Source organism: Danio rerio, chromosome 9 (genome assembly GCF_052040795.2).
Source record: "Danio rerio strain M-AB ecotype USA chromosome 9, GRCz13ab, whole genome shotgun sequence".
NCBI lineage: Eukaryota > Metazoa > Chordata > Actinopteri > Cypriniformes > Danionidae > Danio > Danio rerio.
In genome coordinates this window covers 42,921,558-42,937,316 of record NC_141029.1, presented here as the reverse complement: position 1 = coordinate 42,937,316, position 15,759 = coordinate 42,921,558, and the positions used below count along the sequence as shown (strand labels likewise).

The 15,759-nt window shown below is 34.0% G+C and overlaps 1 protein-coding gene and 1 non-coding gene across 3 annotated transcripts in view; both read left to right on the top strand.

Moving 5' to 3' along the window:
* ankar (ankyrin and armadillo repeat containing) overlaps positions 1 to 15,759 on the top strand; it is a 33,907-nt gene that overhangs the window by 3,832 nt on the left and 14,316 nt on the right. The window contains exons 2-10 of one of the 2 annotated variants that reach the window (NM_001040046.2): positions 227 to 664; positions 3,643 to 3,806; positions 4,512 to 4,627; positions 7,169 to 7,349; positions 9,547 to 9,769; positions 9,855 to 9,887; positions 10,913 to 11,114; positions 13,250 to 13,458; positions 13,540 to 13,644. In NM_001040046.2, coding sequence (NP_001035135.2) covers positions 227 to 664; positions 3,643 to 3,806; positions 4,512 to 4,627; positions 7,169 to 7,349; positions 9,547 to 9,769; positions 9,855 to 9,887; positions 10,913 to 11,114; positions 13,250 to 13,458; positions 13,540 to 13,644 — 1,671 coding nt within the window. The remainder of the gene's footprint in view (positions 1 to 226; positions 665 to 3,642; positions 3,807 to 4,511; positions 4,628 to 7,168; positions 7,350 to 9,546; positions 9,770 to 9,854; positions 9,888 to 10,912; positions 11,115 to 13,249; positions 13,459 to 13,539; positions 13,645 to 15,759) is intronic. The other variant, XM_087266203.1, reaches the window with a different exon arrangement.
* Positions 3,018 to 3,133, top strand: LOC137496521 (U5 spliceosomal RNA). The gene has a single exon (XR_015500162.1). It is a non-coding gene; the product is annotated as a U5 spliceosomal RNA (small nuclear RNA).

The window sequence follows — 15,759 nt, the reverse complement described above, 5'->3', positions numbered from 1 at the left end:
AGTAACATTTGTAATTTTTAAATTTCATATTTTTTCTAATTAAACTGCGACAAAAGTTCTGCAGTTATAAATAAAAATAAAATGATGCACAATTCCATGTTAGATTCTGTATAATTTCCATTAATAAAATTAATAAATCATTAACTTAATTATTGCATGTCTTTGATCATTATAAACTGAAATATTATCGCAGTGACATTAAAATAACACTGATTTGTATCACCAGGTTTAAAAGACATCTCAGATGAACCATGTTATCAGGACATTTATAAGGAGAACACTGATGCAGACCCAACCTATGAACCCGAAAGCACAGAAGAGGAGAATCTCTTCTCTCAATACTCAGAAAGCATCCTGATCAAGCTGAGTGCATTCCTGACCTCTGCCCGCCAGCACCAAAATCTCTTCATGTTCGAGGGGTCTTATTGCCTGTCCAATGCTGTCCGACTCACAGAAGACAATATTGATCTGGCCACATACCAGAGGCTGCAGAAAAGGCTGTCAGAGCACATTATTTTGGTTAAAAACAACCTTGAGAAGAATGCTGAAGTCTGCAGGGAGCTTGCTTATCTCAAACTCATCTCGTTCCTTGTGCCACTGCTCATTTCTTTGAGGAAAAAGATGTTGATTCCAAATCTGTCAAAATTGCTCTCACCTATGTCAGGTTTGTGTTGTCTTTTTTATATTTAATCAAAAATATATACATTAATTAATTAGTTAATTATTTATTTATTTGTTTGTTTGTTTGTTTGTTTGTTTGTTTGTTTGTTTATTTTTTTTATTTATTTGTTTGTTTGTTTGTTTGTTTGTTTGTTTGTTTGGCAGGGACAGTGTACATTAATTAACATTTCTGCAAATGCACCAGAGTTAGCCAGAAGGCTATTTTTTATCTGTTGTCCCTGAACAACCTAAAAAAAACAATACAAGAATTATCCAATCAATCAAACATAGTTAAGAAGTACTAAAATATACATAGTTTTGTAGATCTTAATAAAAAATTTATATATACAAATTAAACTAAAACACCAACATTTTGTAATAGAGATAAAAATAGTTGAAACGCATTTAAACAACAAATCATTAAGATGGTAATGGAAACATGCTAGGTTCATTCTAATAGGAATGATGACACGTCTGATGCTCTGTAAACCAGATTTTTAGATGTTTTTTGAATATATTAAAGGCGGTTATATCTCTGATGCTGCCAGGGAAAGAATTCCACTCCTGTGCAGCTGTAAGTGAAATGGCACCCTGACCAAAGACACTTCCGGAGTGGGACAATACAGTATCCTTGGGCTGCCCCTCGTGTTGCTCTTTGTGTGGTGTTCCTGATGTTTACAAACTGACTGAGGGGTGGGGGTGACAGATTTTTATACATCAGATAAATGTTTGAATACTTAATAACATTTTCCCAGCTTAACAATTTATGTTTTTGTAAAATGTTACAATGACAATCTCTTAGAGGCTTTCTATTCAGTAGTTTAGTTGTCTGTTTGTAAAGTGACTCTATGGGTTTTAGTGTTGTTTTGTTTGCCTGTGACCAGATTGTTAGACAGTAGGTTATATGTGAAAAAAAATCATTGAATTTATGAATATTTTTGCTGCCTGCAGTGATAAATATTACCTTATGAACCAGAAATTATATATATTAAATTTTACACGGTTACAAACCCATTTAAACTGTCATTTAAATGTTAATTTTGAGTCAATTTGGACCGCAAGATATTTAAATTCAAATACAATTAGTATTTTGTCCCCATCCACGTAGATGTCTGTTAGATTATTTGCTATGTTTGCTTTAGAAAAGTACATTGCAACTGTTTTGTTTACATTCAGTTTTAAACTGGTTTAACCATTCTGAGACATGAGTCATAGCTTGTTAAAGTTATAGTTTCCCAGTATTGGGTTGCAGCTGGAAGGGCATCCCCTGCCTAAAACAAATGCTAAAAATAGTTGGCGGTTCAATCCACTGGGGTGACCCTTGATAAATAAGGGACTAAGCTGAAGGAAAATTATTTATATATTGATATAGCAAAGAGAAGCCCAAACTGTTTCCTATGAAGGGCCAAAAACCAAACTTAATTGAGGGGGGTGGGCTGAAGGTATACCAACCTCATTCACTTATTTTTCTTTAACTTAGTCCCCTATTTATCAGTGGTCGCCACAGTGGAATGAACCACTAACTTTTCCAGCATATGTTTTACTCCGCAGTGGGTGCCCTTCACAGCCACAACCCAGTACTGGGAAACACCCATACACTCTGACATTCACACACACACCCATACACTACGGCCAGTTTGGTTAATCTAATTCACCTATACCAAATGTAAGAGAAACCAGAGCACCCAGAGGAAAACCATGTAAACACAGGGAGAACATGCAAACTCCACACAGAAATGCCAACTGACCCAGCCGGGGCTTGAACCAGCAGCCTTCTTGCTATAAGGGGACAGTGAAAACCACTGAGCCACTGTGTCGCCTCTATAACAAACTCCATTACATTAAAGTTGCTATGGGTATGTTCAAAGAAAAACAATCCCATATATAGCAGAATAGAGTTACAGTAGTCAAGCAGCACCTGTTTTTGCCTTGATTTACTTATCGATGTCCTCTGCAGTATCAGCTATCCATCGAGTAACCGTATTTATATTATTAAAAATCTGATTAATTTACAACATTTATTTGAAACATTTAATTTCAGTCTGCTTTTTTTGAAAGAAGTGCCGATCTGCGTTCTATCTCAGATGGGATGGTGGGCCAAATCAAAGGTTACCATGGGCCCTAGTTTGGGTATCTCTAATGTAGCAGAATGAAAAACAGTGCATTATTATTTCAAAACAAATGTAATTACAATTTTTCTCTGCCAATTTTCTTTTTACAAGCACAATAATCAGGATTTTTTGTGACTCAAAATGAGGCGGAGGTGGTTTATGCTACCTGAAACAAACACATTCTGCATTGTTCGTGTAATCTTATTATGTAAAGCATTATCGTTTTTAAAAAGACTAACATTAAGTACACTCATGTTTCTCTTCATATCGAATAAGTCTTTCGCCTTTTACTAAAGATTTCCATGGAGAGGAACACCTTGAGTATTTACTAATTTTTTGATGTCCTGGTTCAATGTAGGATTTTAAAAAGGCTAACATTAAAAGTAATTAAATACAGGACTAGTGCTTGAGCATCAGTTGTTCTCTGTCAGTAGCTATGACAGGTGATTTTTTTTTAGCCTGATATTTTTGTCTTATTTCTTTCAACAGGTGGAAGTGGAATTTATTTTTTATGGCCACCTCATAATTCTCTAGGAAGTTAAATCTCTGCAAATATTTAAACTGTATTATATAAAACAAATAATGCTATTAATAGTAGTAATAGTTTTAAGCAGTTTGGATTGGATATGATGTAGTCACATATACATCAATTTCCATATTACATAACGTTAAATGTTTGTTCATGGTCTATGGTGGAGATTGTGGGAGAAAGTTTCCTATGTGAAAGTATGTGTAAGGAAGATCATACATTTTTTTATATTTAGAATTAGTTTTTTTATCTCCACAAAATCTGTCTATAATGGCCTTGTGTTGTCTTTTGCCATCACTGCTATGCTTGATAAACACGAGTTTTCTTTTTTGCTATTTTCAGATGACAAGCTGAAAACAGAACGAGAGGTTCCTCCACACCTTCTTGGACCTGAATTTGCCTGCAAGCACTTCCCACACAAGCAGAATCAGTATTTTAACCTTCATGGAGGGATAGAATTTGATTTGGGGACACCTTCTCTTGATGATGCCACTGAGGAAACGAAGGTGACCCAGCACGCACCTTGATGTGTAAACGAAATCAAAAAACATGTCGAAAATGCTAATCGTTTTAAAGTCATCTAAGGTTGGTCTCTAAAATCGATAACAGGACTATACTGAAATAGATTTTTGATGCCAATGCTAAATGTCAATTTGATTTTTATTTTGACATCAAGGTAGTTTACATGAATTGTAGGTACACAACATTTTTTTATTAAAAATTATTATTAAAAATTATTATTTCCGTGGTCAAAAGGGCATCAATGAGTGGAAGTCAAATGAACGTCAAGGATTTGATATTAAATCATTTTGCATGTTTATTGACTTGTTTTTTTATGTTGTTTTGAGCGCTGGGGAGTTTAAAACTACACTCAGAGCACACAAACCTTATACCCATATGTGAATTCTACACAGATAATATTAAAAGTATTATATACAAAGTATAATCTACAAATGTAAACTACTTTGGCAGTAAACAATACAATCTGATTTGTAACATAAGTAAAAACAAACTTTAATTTTACTTTAACTTTATTTTACTTTAACTCTTACTTAATTTGAATGAGCAATGTGAATTAAGTTGAAATAATCAAAATGGAGGAACTCCGAACTGTTAGATTTAATAGCCAGTTAATAAATAATGACATTAGATCATTTATATTTATGCCACTGAGATGATATTAAATTCAGAGTTTTTTCTTTTCTGTTTAGGTGGCTTTCAAAACTCTACAGGCTCAGGCAGCCAATTACCTCTATGAATTGCTTCGTCAAGACTCTACATACAAAACCCATTTTCCTATACCACTCAGTGAGATTGAAGGGAAAAGGTCTGTGCTATTTACGTATTATATATTTGTGTATTCACACCGATGATCTAAAACAGGGGTCACCAACCCTGTTCCTGAGCTACCTTCCTGCAGATTTTAGTTGCAACCCTGACCAAACACACCTGTTTGTAATTATCAAGTGCTGCCTTAGGTACTATTAATTGGTTCAGGTGTGTTTGATCAGGGTTGGGACTGAATTCTGCAGGAAGGCAGCTCTCCAGGAACAGGGTTGGTTTTCCCTGATCTAAAACATGATGACCACATATGTATTATGGCAGAGGTGCCCAGAGTCAGTCCTGGAGGGTTGGTGTTCTCCAAAGTTTAGCTCCAACCCCAATCAGACACACCTGGGCTAGCTAATCAAGCTCTTACTAAGCATTCTAGAATAGTCCTTGCAGGTGTGTTGAGGCAAGTGGGAGCTAAAACCTGCTGGACACCTGCCCTCCAGAACTGAATTTAGACATCCCTGTCTTATGGTATCTGACACTAATGCTGCATCCCGATTTGCATACCATCCGTCCTAAATAGTATTCGAAAATTGAATTAGTTTGTCCTAAACTGTAGTATGTTGAAAAGTGCTAAAAGTTCCTGTGCAGTTTACGTTACCTTATGGAGTCGTGCAGGTACTCGGTAACCTTTAAGGCAAGCTCATCGCATCAGAAACGACTCTAGCTTATGACTTCTGCTTCGTGGACATTTCACATTGTATGCATCACCGTCGCATTTGTACACATGATTAAAATGAATGCTTTTTGTCTCCCAAATTCATATAATAAAGAGAACTATAAAATGATGTCATTAACCGGTTAACTGTAAACGTTTCTGTTCAGAACGATTAAAGTTGATCTTGTTTTCGTTTTTTGTTTCTCTTCCAGCAAAATGTCATTCGTTTCCGTTTTTCGTTTCTGTTCCTTGAACCGGTTCAGAGTCCTGGGTTTCCGGATGGTTTACTATTTCCGGTAAACATTCGTAGTGTAGAACCATCTGTACTCTAACCTCTAATATTACCCACCATACATTGCGCGTTGGACTTTAATTTAATAAGAACTACAAACGTGGGTAAAACGTGTAAACAAAATACAAACATGGCATCGCAAGACCAATTGTCAAGTAGACAGGCTTCGGTAAAGTTGTTTGAATGACTATTAATTTCTAGCTAACTGGAAAAAAATTTATTTTTATAATCTGTGTTATATTTCATCTGCAACAACAATATGAACTTATATCAAGATATGTTTGGTTTGGAAATTAACTTCTGAATAGATAATTCTCCAAAGACCTAAAGAAATTTCTCTGCATGAAAGATCCGCGAATGGCAGATTAATCTGCTGCTGAATTTACAGCCAGGTAGGTAATTACATATGAAAGAAATGTGGATGATGTGTTAAGAGATGATTGACAGGGGACTTAACTAAGCTACATAACAGTCTGTTAATGAGGAAGAAGTATGTCTCAAGGCTAGCATACTCTTATGTTACTTTTTTTATACTTTATGAGAATTGGGATGTACCATAAGACAATGGTCTCAAATTCAAATCCTGGAGGGCCACAGTTCTGCAGAGTTTAGCTCAAGCCAGCTCCAACTCCTACTTGCTTAATAGTTTCTAGTGATCTGGAACATCTTAATTAGTTGGATCAAGCGTGTTTGATTAGAGTTGGTGCAAAACTGTGCAGAGCTCTGGACCTCCAGGAATCAAGTTTGAGATATTGAGGCATTAAAAACAGATCCTTCAAGTTTCTATCCCCTGAAACCTATGTTGATCTCCTGAACACAATTAGGATATTTTTAATGAAATCTGAGAGCTCTCTTATCCTTTTATTAGCCCAAACTTTTTGTGAAATTGTAATTTAAGAGTTCACACTTAGCTGATGATTGATAGTAAAGCTAGTTTGGCGTGCTGTCCCGGGAGAGAGCCCTGAGCTTATAAGATCCTCGAGCCCTGGGCTCCCTCCCGTTGCAAGGCGAGAGGGGAGTTTGAGCTCAGGTAGATCTCGATGACTCCCCTTCTTGCTTGTTGTAGCTAAGTGTCAGATATGTAAGCTGAAAGGTGTACTCAGGGTTTAGCTAATGTTTTTTTTTTTTTTTTTGATTAACTGTTTAGAGTGCTTGTTTTTGAACTGTGGGAGGAAACGGAGGACCCGGGGAAAACCCACGAGGAGAACGAGCAAACTCTGCACAGAAATGCCGTCTGGTTTGGAAATAAATTAAACCAGGGGCATTCCTGCTGTGAGGCAACAGCGCTAATCGCTGGCCACCGTGACGCCCGTTTGAAAGGAGGGAAAGTAAGGGTGGGTGGGGGGGTTTCTTCAAGACGAAGATATTGAGATGAGAAAAGCCTGGTTATTTATAGTGAGTTAAGGATCGTCTGTAAGGATAATCAGTCATTAGCTAAAGTTGGAACAGCTGTGAACATTCATAAGCTCGTGATCCTCTCTAAATTGAAATGAAATAATAAAATTTAGTTTTGGCTTATAATTTTGTTTTCAATTGTATAAAAATCAGAACGATGCATTTTATGACATACAATTTGTGTTTTGCAGCTATAATGTCATCTCCATTGAGCTAGAGTCATTTTATCCTCAACATAACCTGGTTCAGTGGTGGGGGGCTTTAAGCTCTTCCATTAAAACCCTCAAAGAGAAGAGACTGCCTTTAACAGATATTGAGCTACACGAGCAGTTCAAGAAAACATTTGGCTACACAAAAGCTATGAAGTGCAAGGTGAGAAATGACCAACAATTCAGTGAGTACTGTTGCATATACACCGTAAAAAGCAACAAGTTGACTTTATTTAAAAACAAAGGTGAGTACACCCATTGTAACTAACTGACTGAACTTTTTATTCATTCATTTTCTTGTCGGCTTAGTCCCTTCATTAATCCAGGTCACCACAGCGGAAGGAACCGCCAACTTATCCAGCAAGTTTTTACACAGCGGATGCCTTTCCAGCCGGGAAACATCCACACACACATTCACACACACACACTTATACACTACGGACAATTTAGCCTACCCAATTCACCTGTACCGCATGTCTTTGGACTTTGGGGGAAACTGGAGCACCCGGAGGAAACCCACACAAACGTAGAGGAAAACATGCAAACTTCACACAGAAACGGCAACTGAGCTGAGGTTCGAACCAACGACCTTCTTGCTATGAGGGGATAGCATTACCTACTGCGCCACTGCTTCACCCCAACTGACTGAACTTTTCATAATTATGCAAATAGTTGACAATGTCAGTTTATTTATATAGCACAATAAGGGATGTGCACAGGGACTTTAATTTAAATGCCATCATAATCGCAAGTAAGATCTGGTTTCTTTAAAAAAACTACATGATTGATAAATGATATTAAGTGGGTCTCAGACAGGACAAGAAGCACTGCAATAAATTACATTGATCCACGGTAAATATGGCAAATATGGACATTTTTTTTACCACATTCTTTTCAGTGGAGTTTCTGTGCTCGATTGCTGATCTTAATAGCTCTTATGGTTGAGCTAAATGGTCTTTCATCTCATTTTACTCTAGAACAACTAGATGGAGGTCTATTAAACTGACTAGATTTTAAAGAAATTACATTATCAATGCTGTAAAATGAACCTTATTAAATTGAAAATAGTCAAATTAACCATTTACCGGAAGTTTATCGGTGGCTGGAAAACACATGCTGTGCATATAGGCCATTGAAAACAATCCAAGTTATAACTAAAACCACAAAACAAGATTAAAACTGAACTGAACTAAATTAATAAACTCCAATAAGAAAAAGGTTTCTAAATGATAAAAGCCAGTAAAATACTAAATAAAAAGCATTCAGTTGTTAAATTCTTTGTCAAACAGGATTTTTTTAACTTGGATTTGAAAACAAAGATGGTGCCAATCTGACAGATGTGGGCAAATCATTCCAAAATTTAGGAGCAGCTAAAAAAAATTGATTGCCCGCACATTTTAACCTAGACAAAAGTCTGATTTAATGAGGGAAGTGATCTGGTTGGATGATGCTCAGTCAACAGGACAGACAGGTAAGATGGGGCAAAGGTATTTCTCGCAACTGAATTTTGAAGGAATTGTTATCGAGACATAGCTGAATGGCTAATCCCAACATAAACTAAATTGCAGCACATGAAAAAAATGTTCTCTGTTTGTTCAAACTAATTTAATGAGCTGAAATGACACAACTCTAAAGGTGTTTTTGGGACAGCTTAATTGTTTTATGTTTAACCCACTCAAATTTGTAAAAACGAATAAGTTTACTTAATTCCTTCATGTTGTCGCAACACAAATCGATTGTGTGGAAACCAGCATCTTTTACAGTATAGTCCACCCTTGAAGAAACAAAGGCATTTTATTTTTTTAAAGAAAAAAAAAAGGATATGTGACGTAGTGGCGCAATAGGTAGTGCTGTCACCTCACAGCAAGAAGGTCGCTGGTTCGAGCCTCAGCTGGATCAGTTGCTGTTTCTGTGTGGAGTTTGCATGTTCTCCCTGTGTTCGCGTGGGTTTCCTCCGGGTGCTATGGTTTCCCTCACAGTCCAAAGACATGCTGTACAGATAAATTGGGTAGGCTAAATTGTCTATGTTGTATGTGTGTGGATGTTTCCCAGAGATGGGTTGCGGCTGGAAGGGCATCCACTGCATAAAGCATGTGCTGGATAAGTTGGTGGTTCATTCCACTGTGGCGACCCCAGATTAATAAAGGGACTGAGCCAAAAAGAAAATGAATGAATGAAAAAAAAGGATTTAGTTCATTTAAATCGCTTCAAATAGTTCATTTACTTAATTCTTTAAGGTTTACTCTCTTTTTTAATTAAAGTCAACTAATTGCTTTAAAAGGAGCAGGTTTACTCTCTTTTGTAAGTAAAATCAACTAAACACTTTTACTTTTTAAGATCAAAATGTGTGTGTCACTCAGAATGTGGCGTTTGGGCTGAAGGCGGCAGCAGAGAGAGGACTATGTGCAGTGTTTTCCTCATTGAGTCGTAGGGTCCCGCCGTCTCTCCTGCATGCTCTTGATGAGCAGGGTTTCTCTCTGCTTCATCATGCTGCCATCAACAACCAGACACACATCATTGTTCAGCTCGCGGCTGCAGGAGTCAACCTGAACCAGACACGCAGCGAGAGATTCACTAACACAGGTCAACACAGTGCCAGTCTCTACTTATGTGCAGCTGGATTTAGACATTTCTATTTGTTCTTATATTACATTTTCTCTACTGACAGGACAATCAGGGGTCAGATTCATTGAAGGAGCTGGTAAGGGGATTAACCTGGACATTTTAATAATTAATTATTAAATTAATAATTTATATATAATATTTAAATGTACCATATTTAATTATATTAATCAAACATGAACTATTAATATTATCATCATTATTAATAATATTATTTTTAATCAATGGCAAATAATTATAGCAACTATAATATTTATTATAATATTATATAATATATCATTATTATTATTATTATTATTATTATTATTGTTAGTATTTATATTTTTGGTATTTGTATTATTATTAAGTATTATCAAATATTATTATTGTAAGTAACACCTCATAGTACTACAACTGCCACTAATACTATTCATAAAATAATAATTAAAGCAAAATTGATGTGAGTAATGTTTATTACTATTATTTATACTAATTATTTAATAATAATAATACCAATTATTATCATTAATAATGTTATTAAAATAATTGTTATTACTTTATTATTAATGTTTGTTATAATTATTACTTTGTTATTATTTGTAATAACTATATAATAATAATAATAATATTATTATTATTATTATTATTATTATTATTATTAATGTTTAGTATAATAATCATTATTTATTATTATTTGTAATAATTATTTAACAACAATAATAATAGTAATAATAATAATTATTAATGTTTATTATAATAATAATTATTACTTTGTTATTATTATTAATACTTATTATTTTGAAGATTAATAATGTTTATAATAATAATTATTATTACTTTATTATTATTTGAAATATTTTTATACTAATAATAATTATTATAATAAATGTTATTATTATTTATATGTTTTTATTATCAATATTATGATCAGTAGTAGTATTAGTGGTGGTAGTTAAATTATCACAGTAGTATTATTAATATTATTATTGCCCTTTTTAATTAGGTGACAGTCCAAAATTAATTTACAGAGCAAAACAGAAGCAATAGTTTAATATCAATGATGTGGAACTTGGTCTGATGTGCACAGAAAGCATTTATAACTTTCTTTAAACGTTCCTCTTTCAGGCCTCACACCAATGCACCTGGCAGCACAGTGTGGTTCCCTTGAATCCCTGAACTGTCTTCTAGCACTGCGAGCCGACTACAGAGTTGTGGATAAGAGAGGTTGGATGGCCATTCATTTTGCAGCCTTTTATGGGCAGGTGGCATGCATTCAGGTGCTATGTAGGAAAGACCCAACATTACTGGAGATGAAGACCCCTGCTGAGTACGTAATATATTTTAATTTCTTTGTTTGTTTTCTAATTTAATATCATGTGATTTATTCCTGTGATGGTATATCTGAATCTTCAGAATTATTACTTTGATCTTCAGAGTTACATGATCCTTCATAGGTAATTTTAATATGCTGGTTTGGTGCTCAAAACTTTTTTCTTTTTTTTTCAAATATATTTTTATTGCATACATTTTCACATTTATTTACAGATGTAGGGTACACAGAGCTTTACATGAGAATCCAGAAGGTGTACAAGAATACAGTTTTTAAAAATAAGTAATTTACATTAAGAATTTAAAGATACTGTATAATGACAACAGTATTATGACAGTTATGGTATTAAACTACCATAGCAATAAAATAACTTCAACAAATTTTCAATCGCTAATCTAGATGCAGTGGCCCTGCAGCTGAATGGCTGTACGCACTGTGCGTACCTATCATGAGAGGCTGGGAATAATTGTGGCTTTTTTATTTATTCATTTATTTACTACATAGTTTAAATAGATTATTAAACAGTATACACTACAATATATTGACTAAGCAAAATAGAATGACAACAAATGAAGGTGTGTATTTGAGTGTTTTAAAGTGTGTATGTACTTGCATAGTGGGAGATGGGTAAAGAAATCTATTGGCTTTAGTTTTGCTGGTGGTTTTTCCGCATAATAAAAATTGCTATTCAGATAGCGATTGTTTAACACAAGGTTCAAAATGCACTCAAAACAGACAAACTTAGGGGAGACATTTGCCAAAAGGCCTAAAACTAATGACAAATACTGATCCCCCACACGGAGTGGTCCGCAGTCAGCACCTGAGTCGAGCAAACTCTTTCTTTCATCTGACAGATCAGATTCAGTTGCTGCGCAGCCTCCTCGCATGAAACAGCTACCATTCAAGGTGTTTTAAACTATTTTATCTGACTGACTGGCATAAATAAGCAGACATCTCCATTCTGACAACAAGTTTCTGAGATTTCTCACACTTTTAACCGAGTTTGTTCCTTCGTGGTAATGTTGGAACATGTTCAGTGCTGTTGCGAATACTTTGTAAACGACTGTCCTGCTCATTGAAATTATTTGATTAAATAAATTAAATTGTATTGACCGGCGCAACATGAAAAACAGTTTAATATGCTTCTCTGAAACTGAATATTTCAATTTTATTTTTTTTAGGCTAGATTAGGCTATAATTTTGTTGAAGCATAGCAGATTTGTTTTAAAGTACTTCACCTCAAATGTTATTCGTTCTTCTATTTTATCTAGAAGGTAACTCACCAAGAAAAATATTTGAACAAAAAGACAAAAAACATATAAAATTCATTTTAAAAAGCCATTTTTTTCCAAGAAAAATATACAAATAATGTTTTTGTTTGAGACTTTTCACTACTCAACTGTGTGGGTGGATGATTTACAGTCAGTGGAAAGTAAGGATTTAATTAATGCTTCACTAATTGTATTGTATCACAATCTTCTGTTATATTTGCAAATGTTATAATATGTCATAATTTTAAAGATTCTGTCCAGAGCATCTGCTTTTTCCTTGGTGATGTTGTGCTTTTATTACATTTAGACTTCAATGGAATATTAAAATTAAAAAGGAAATGAATTATGTCATAACGAATGCCCTTAAATAATGTAGCCTCAGACAGTAAGCATCAGTGTTCCTTGACATGATTAGGGGAAGGGGGTGGGAATAATTGTGCGTACCTTGGAATAAAATCCTTCAGGCTCCTTTGTCCAGCTGTGTGTTTATTTCTTAGCCTAAACTGTGGTCAGGTTCTTATCTACATTTCTTTAAAAAAAATCAGTTTCAATCAGATAAAAATAAAGAACTTCTAAAAATAAAACTTAAAAAATATAGTTGAATAGTTTAAGTAAAAAATAATACTTAAATGTTTGGAAACGTTGTCTTTAAAATTGTATGCATCTTTCCTGGATAAAAATCTTCATTAATTAATTCTTGATAATTAATATATTTAAAAAACATCATACCTTCTCCAAAAAAATTTAATGGAGGCAAATTCACATTGCACATATCTAGTAGGTTGAGCATCAAGTTTCATCATAATATAAAGAAACACACCAAATGTACTTTCGAAATGTCAGATGATGAATGTTTTGCAGGTATGGCAGCTCTCCACTGTTACTGTCAGCGACCTCAGGTTCAGTGGAAGCTCTGGACTTCCTGTTGTCCACAGGGGCAAACTGGAGAGAGGAAGACAGCAAGGGAAATAACTGTGTCCACCTGGCAGCTCTTTACTTTCACACAGATGTCCTTAAACACCTCATTCAGCTCAATCTGGATGGCCTTCCTGTGTGGAAGATTCTTGTCGGTATGATATTGCAGAAATGTGTATTCTGAATGGTTCTGTTATTTAAAATAACCTCCTGATATCTGCTTTTTTTCCCTGCAGAAATGCTCCAGATTGAGGACTTTAAGCGGATGGAGAAGACCCTCGGGTGTCTTGAGGCTCTCTGTGTAAACACTGAGTCCTTCAGTGAGGATATATTGGATGCAGGTCATAGATATAAATAATAATAATAATAATAATAATACATTTTATTTATATTGCGCTTTTCTCAAACTCAAAGCGCTAACAAGAGCATCAAAACACAGAAAAACATGAAATATACAAAAAATTAAGAATGATAATAATGATAAAAAAATACATATTAAAAGAAAGACTCATAAGTTATAAGCAATAATTAAAAGATGAGTCTTAAGAAGTTTCTTAAAAAAGTCCAGGGAACTGGCGTTCCTGATGTTTTTGGGAAGAGCATTCCACAATTTGGGTGCACGATACGAGAATGCCCTACCTCCTATGAGGCTAAGTTTGCAACGGGGCTGAAACAAGGTGAGCCCCGAAGCAGAATGTAAAGTCTTAATATACAAAGTCTAAATAATGTCATTATATACAGTATATATATATATATATATACTGGTGGTTCTCAAATGATTGTTTGTGGCCATCAAATGTCTGTTTTTACTAGAACAGCATAAAATAAACTGACAATAAGTATGATGTATAATTCATCAAACATTTAAAAGTATGCATTAAACATGGTAAATCCAGAAGATTTGTAGATTTGAATTTATAAATAATATATAATAGCACATATTTATAAATTATTTTGAATAAACAAAAATTAAAATACATCGTTTTAAAAATACAGTAGCCAAAACTTTTAAAAACACTGCCATGGATAGCATATAGAAACTGGTTTTGCTATGGGATTTTAATTATATATACCTTTTTGTATCATAACTCTGTGAAATATGTGTGATATATAAACAGAATTCTGACTTTATTTTTGAATTAATATTTCACAATAATAAATCTTAAAATTTACATTTTTCCCTCAGAATTATTGCAAACATTGTGTTGTTGAGATTTATTTATTTATACATTTTAACAGAATTAAAACTTTATTGTTCAGCAGATTAATAGATATTTGGTAACACTTTAGAATAATGGTCCATTAGTTAATGTTAATGTATTTACTAAAATTAACTAAGTATGAATAGTTTTGTAAAGCTTTTATTAGTCACAGTCAGTGTGTGAACAAGTGGTCAACTTTTTTGGTAGTAGTTTGGTAAAACATGCTTCAGGGAATCAAATTTATGAATGTATTTAAACTGCATAAAATTTATCAACAAAATGTAAATGTTTTCAGTGTTTTGAGGGATATTTTGTTACTATTTTAGAGCTTACTATAGGTCAAACTATGTGTTTAACTTTTCCTTTTTAGGCGACATGCAGATATAAACACCTATTTTACAAAAAACATATTTTGTACATACTTAAAATGTCTTTTGGTGCTCTAGAACTGCCAGTTTCAGACTGTTGAATAATATGTGGTAACAGTTTATTTTGATTGTCCATTTGAGTATTAGTAGACTGCTTAATATCTGTTGATACTGCTCCTTCAACAGACATTAGACTGACTAAAAGAAACTTTGCAAGTACATGTCAACTTACACTAACCCCAACCTTCTACTTATAATCTAATGAGAATTAGTTGGTATGTAGAAGCAATGAAACTTAAATTCAACAAACGGACCATCAAAATAAAGTGTGACCTGATATTTTCCCTAGCATTGATTGGCGTGATAATGCATTCACAATGGTATAAATCGATATGTAATGTATATTATACATTTTTAAGTATTAATGTTTAAGGTTTAAATCAGAAAAAGCAATTTCTTTCTATTAAAGAGCTGATCCACCAATACACCTTGTTTTAATGTCTTTCAGGGGGGATCAAACATTAATTAGGGGGGTCAATCCCCCCCAAACCCCCAACTAATTCCCACCCTGGTCGTAGTGCAACATTAGTTAATGCACTGTGAGTTAACGTTATTTAATTTAAATAACATGAACTAACATTAACAAACGCGAATATATACCATAATAAATGTATTACTAATAGTTTGTTCATGTTAGTAAATACAATATCTAACATTAACTAATGGACCATTATTTTAAAGTGTTGCTAAATATTTCTGTACAGGTTTCACTATTGTCCTGTACATTAGGATACACACGGTAAAACCCAACAGGCAATTTTATCACATGAAATCAGTGTATTTAACTCAAAATGTACTGAAAAAGGATTCCACTAATTTAAAAAGA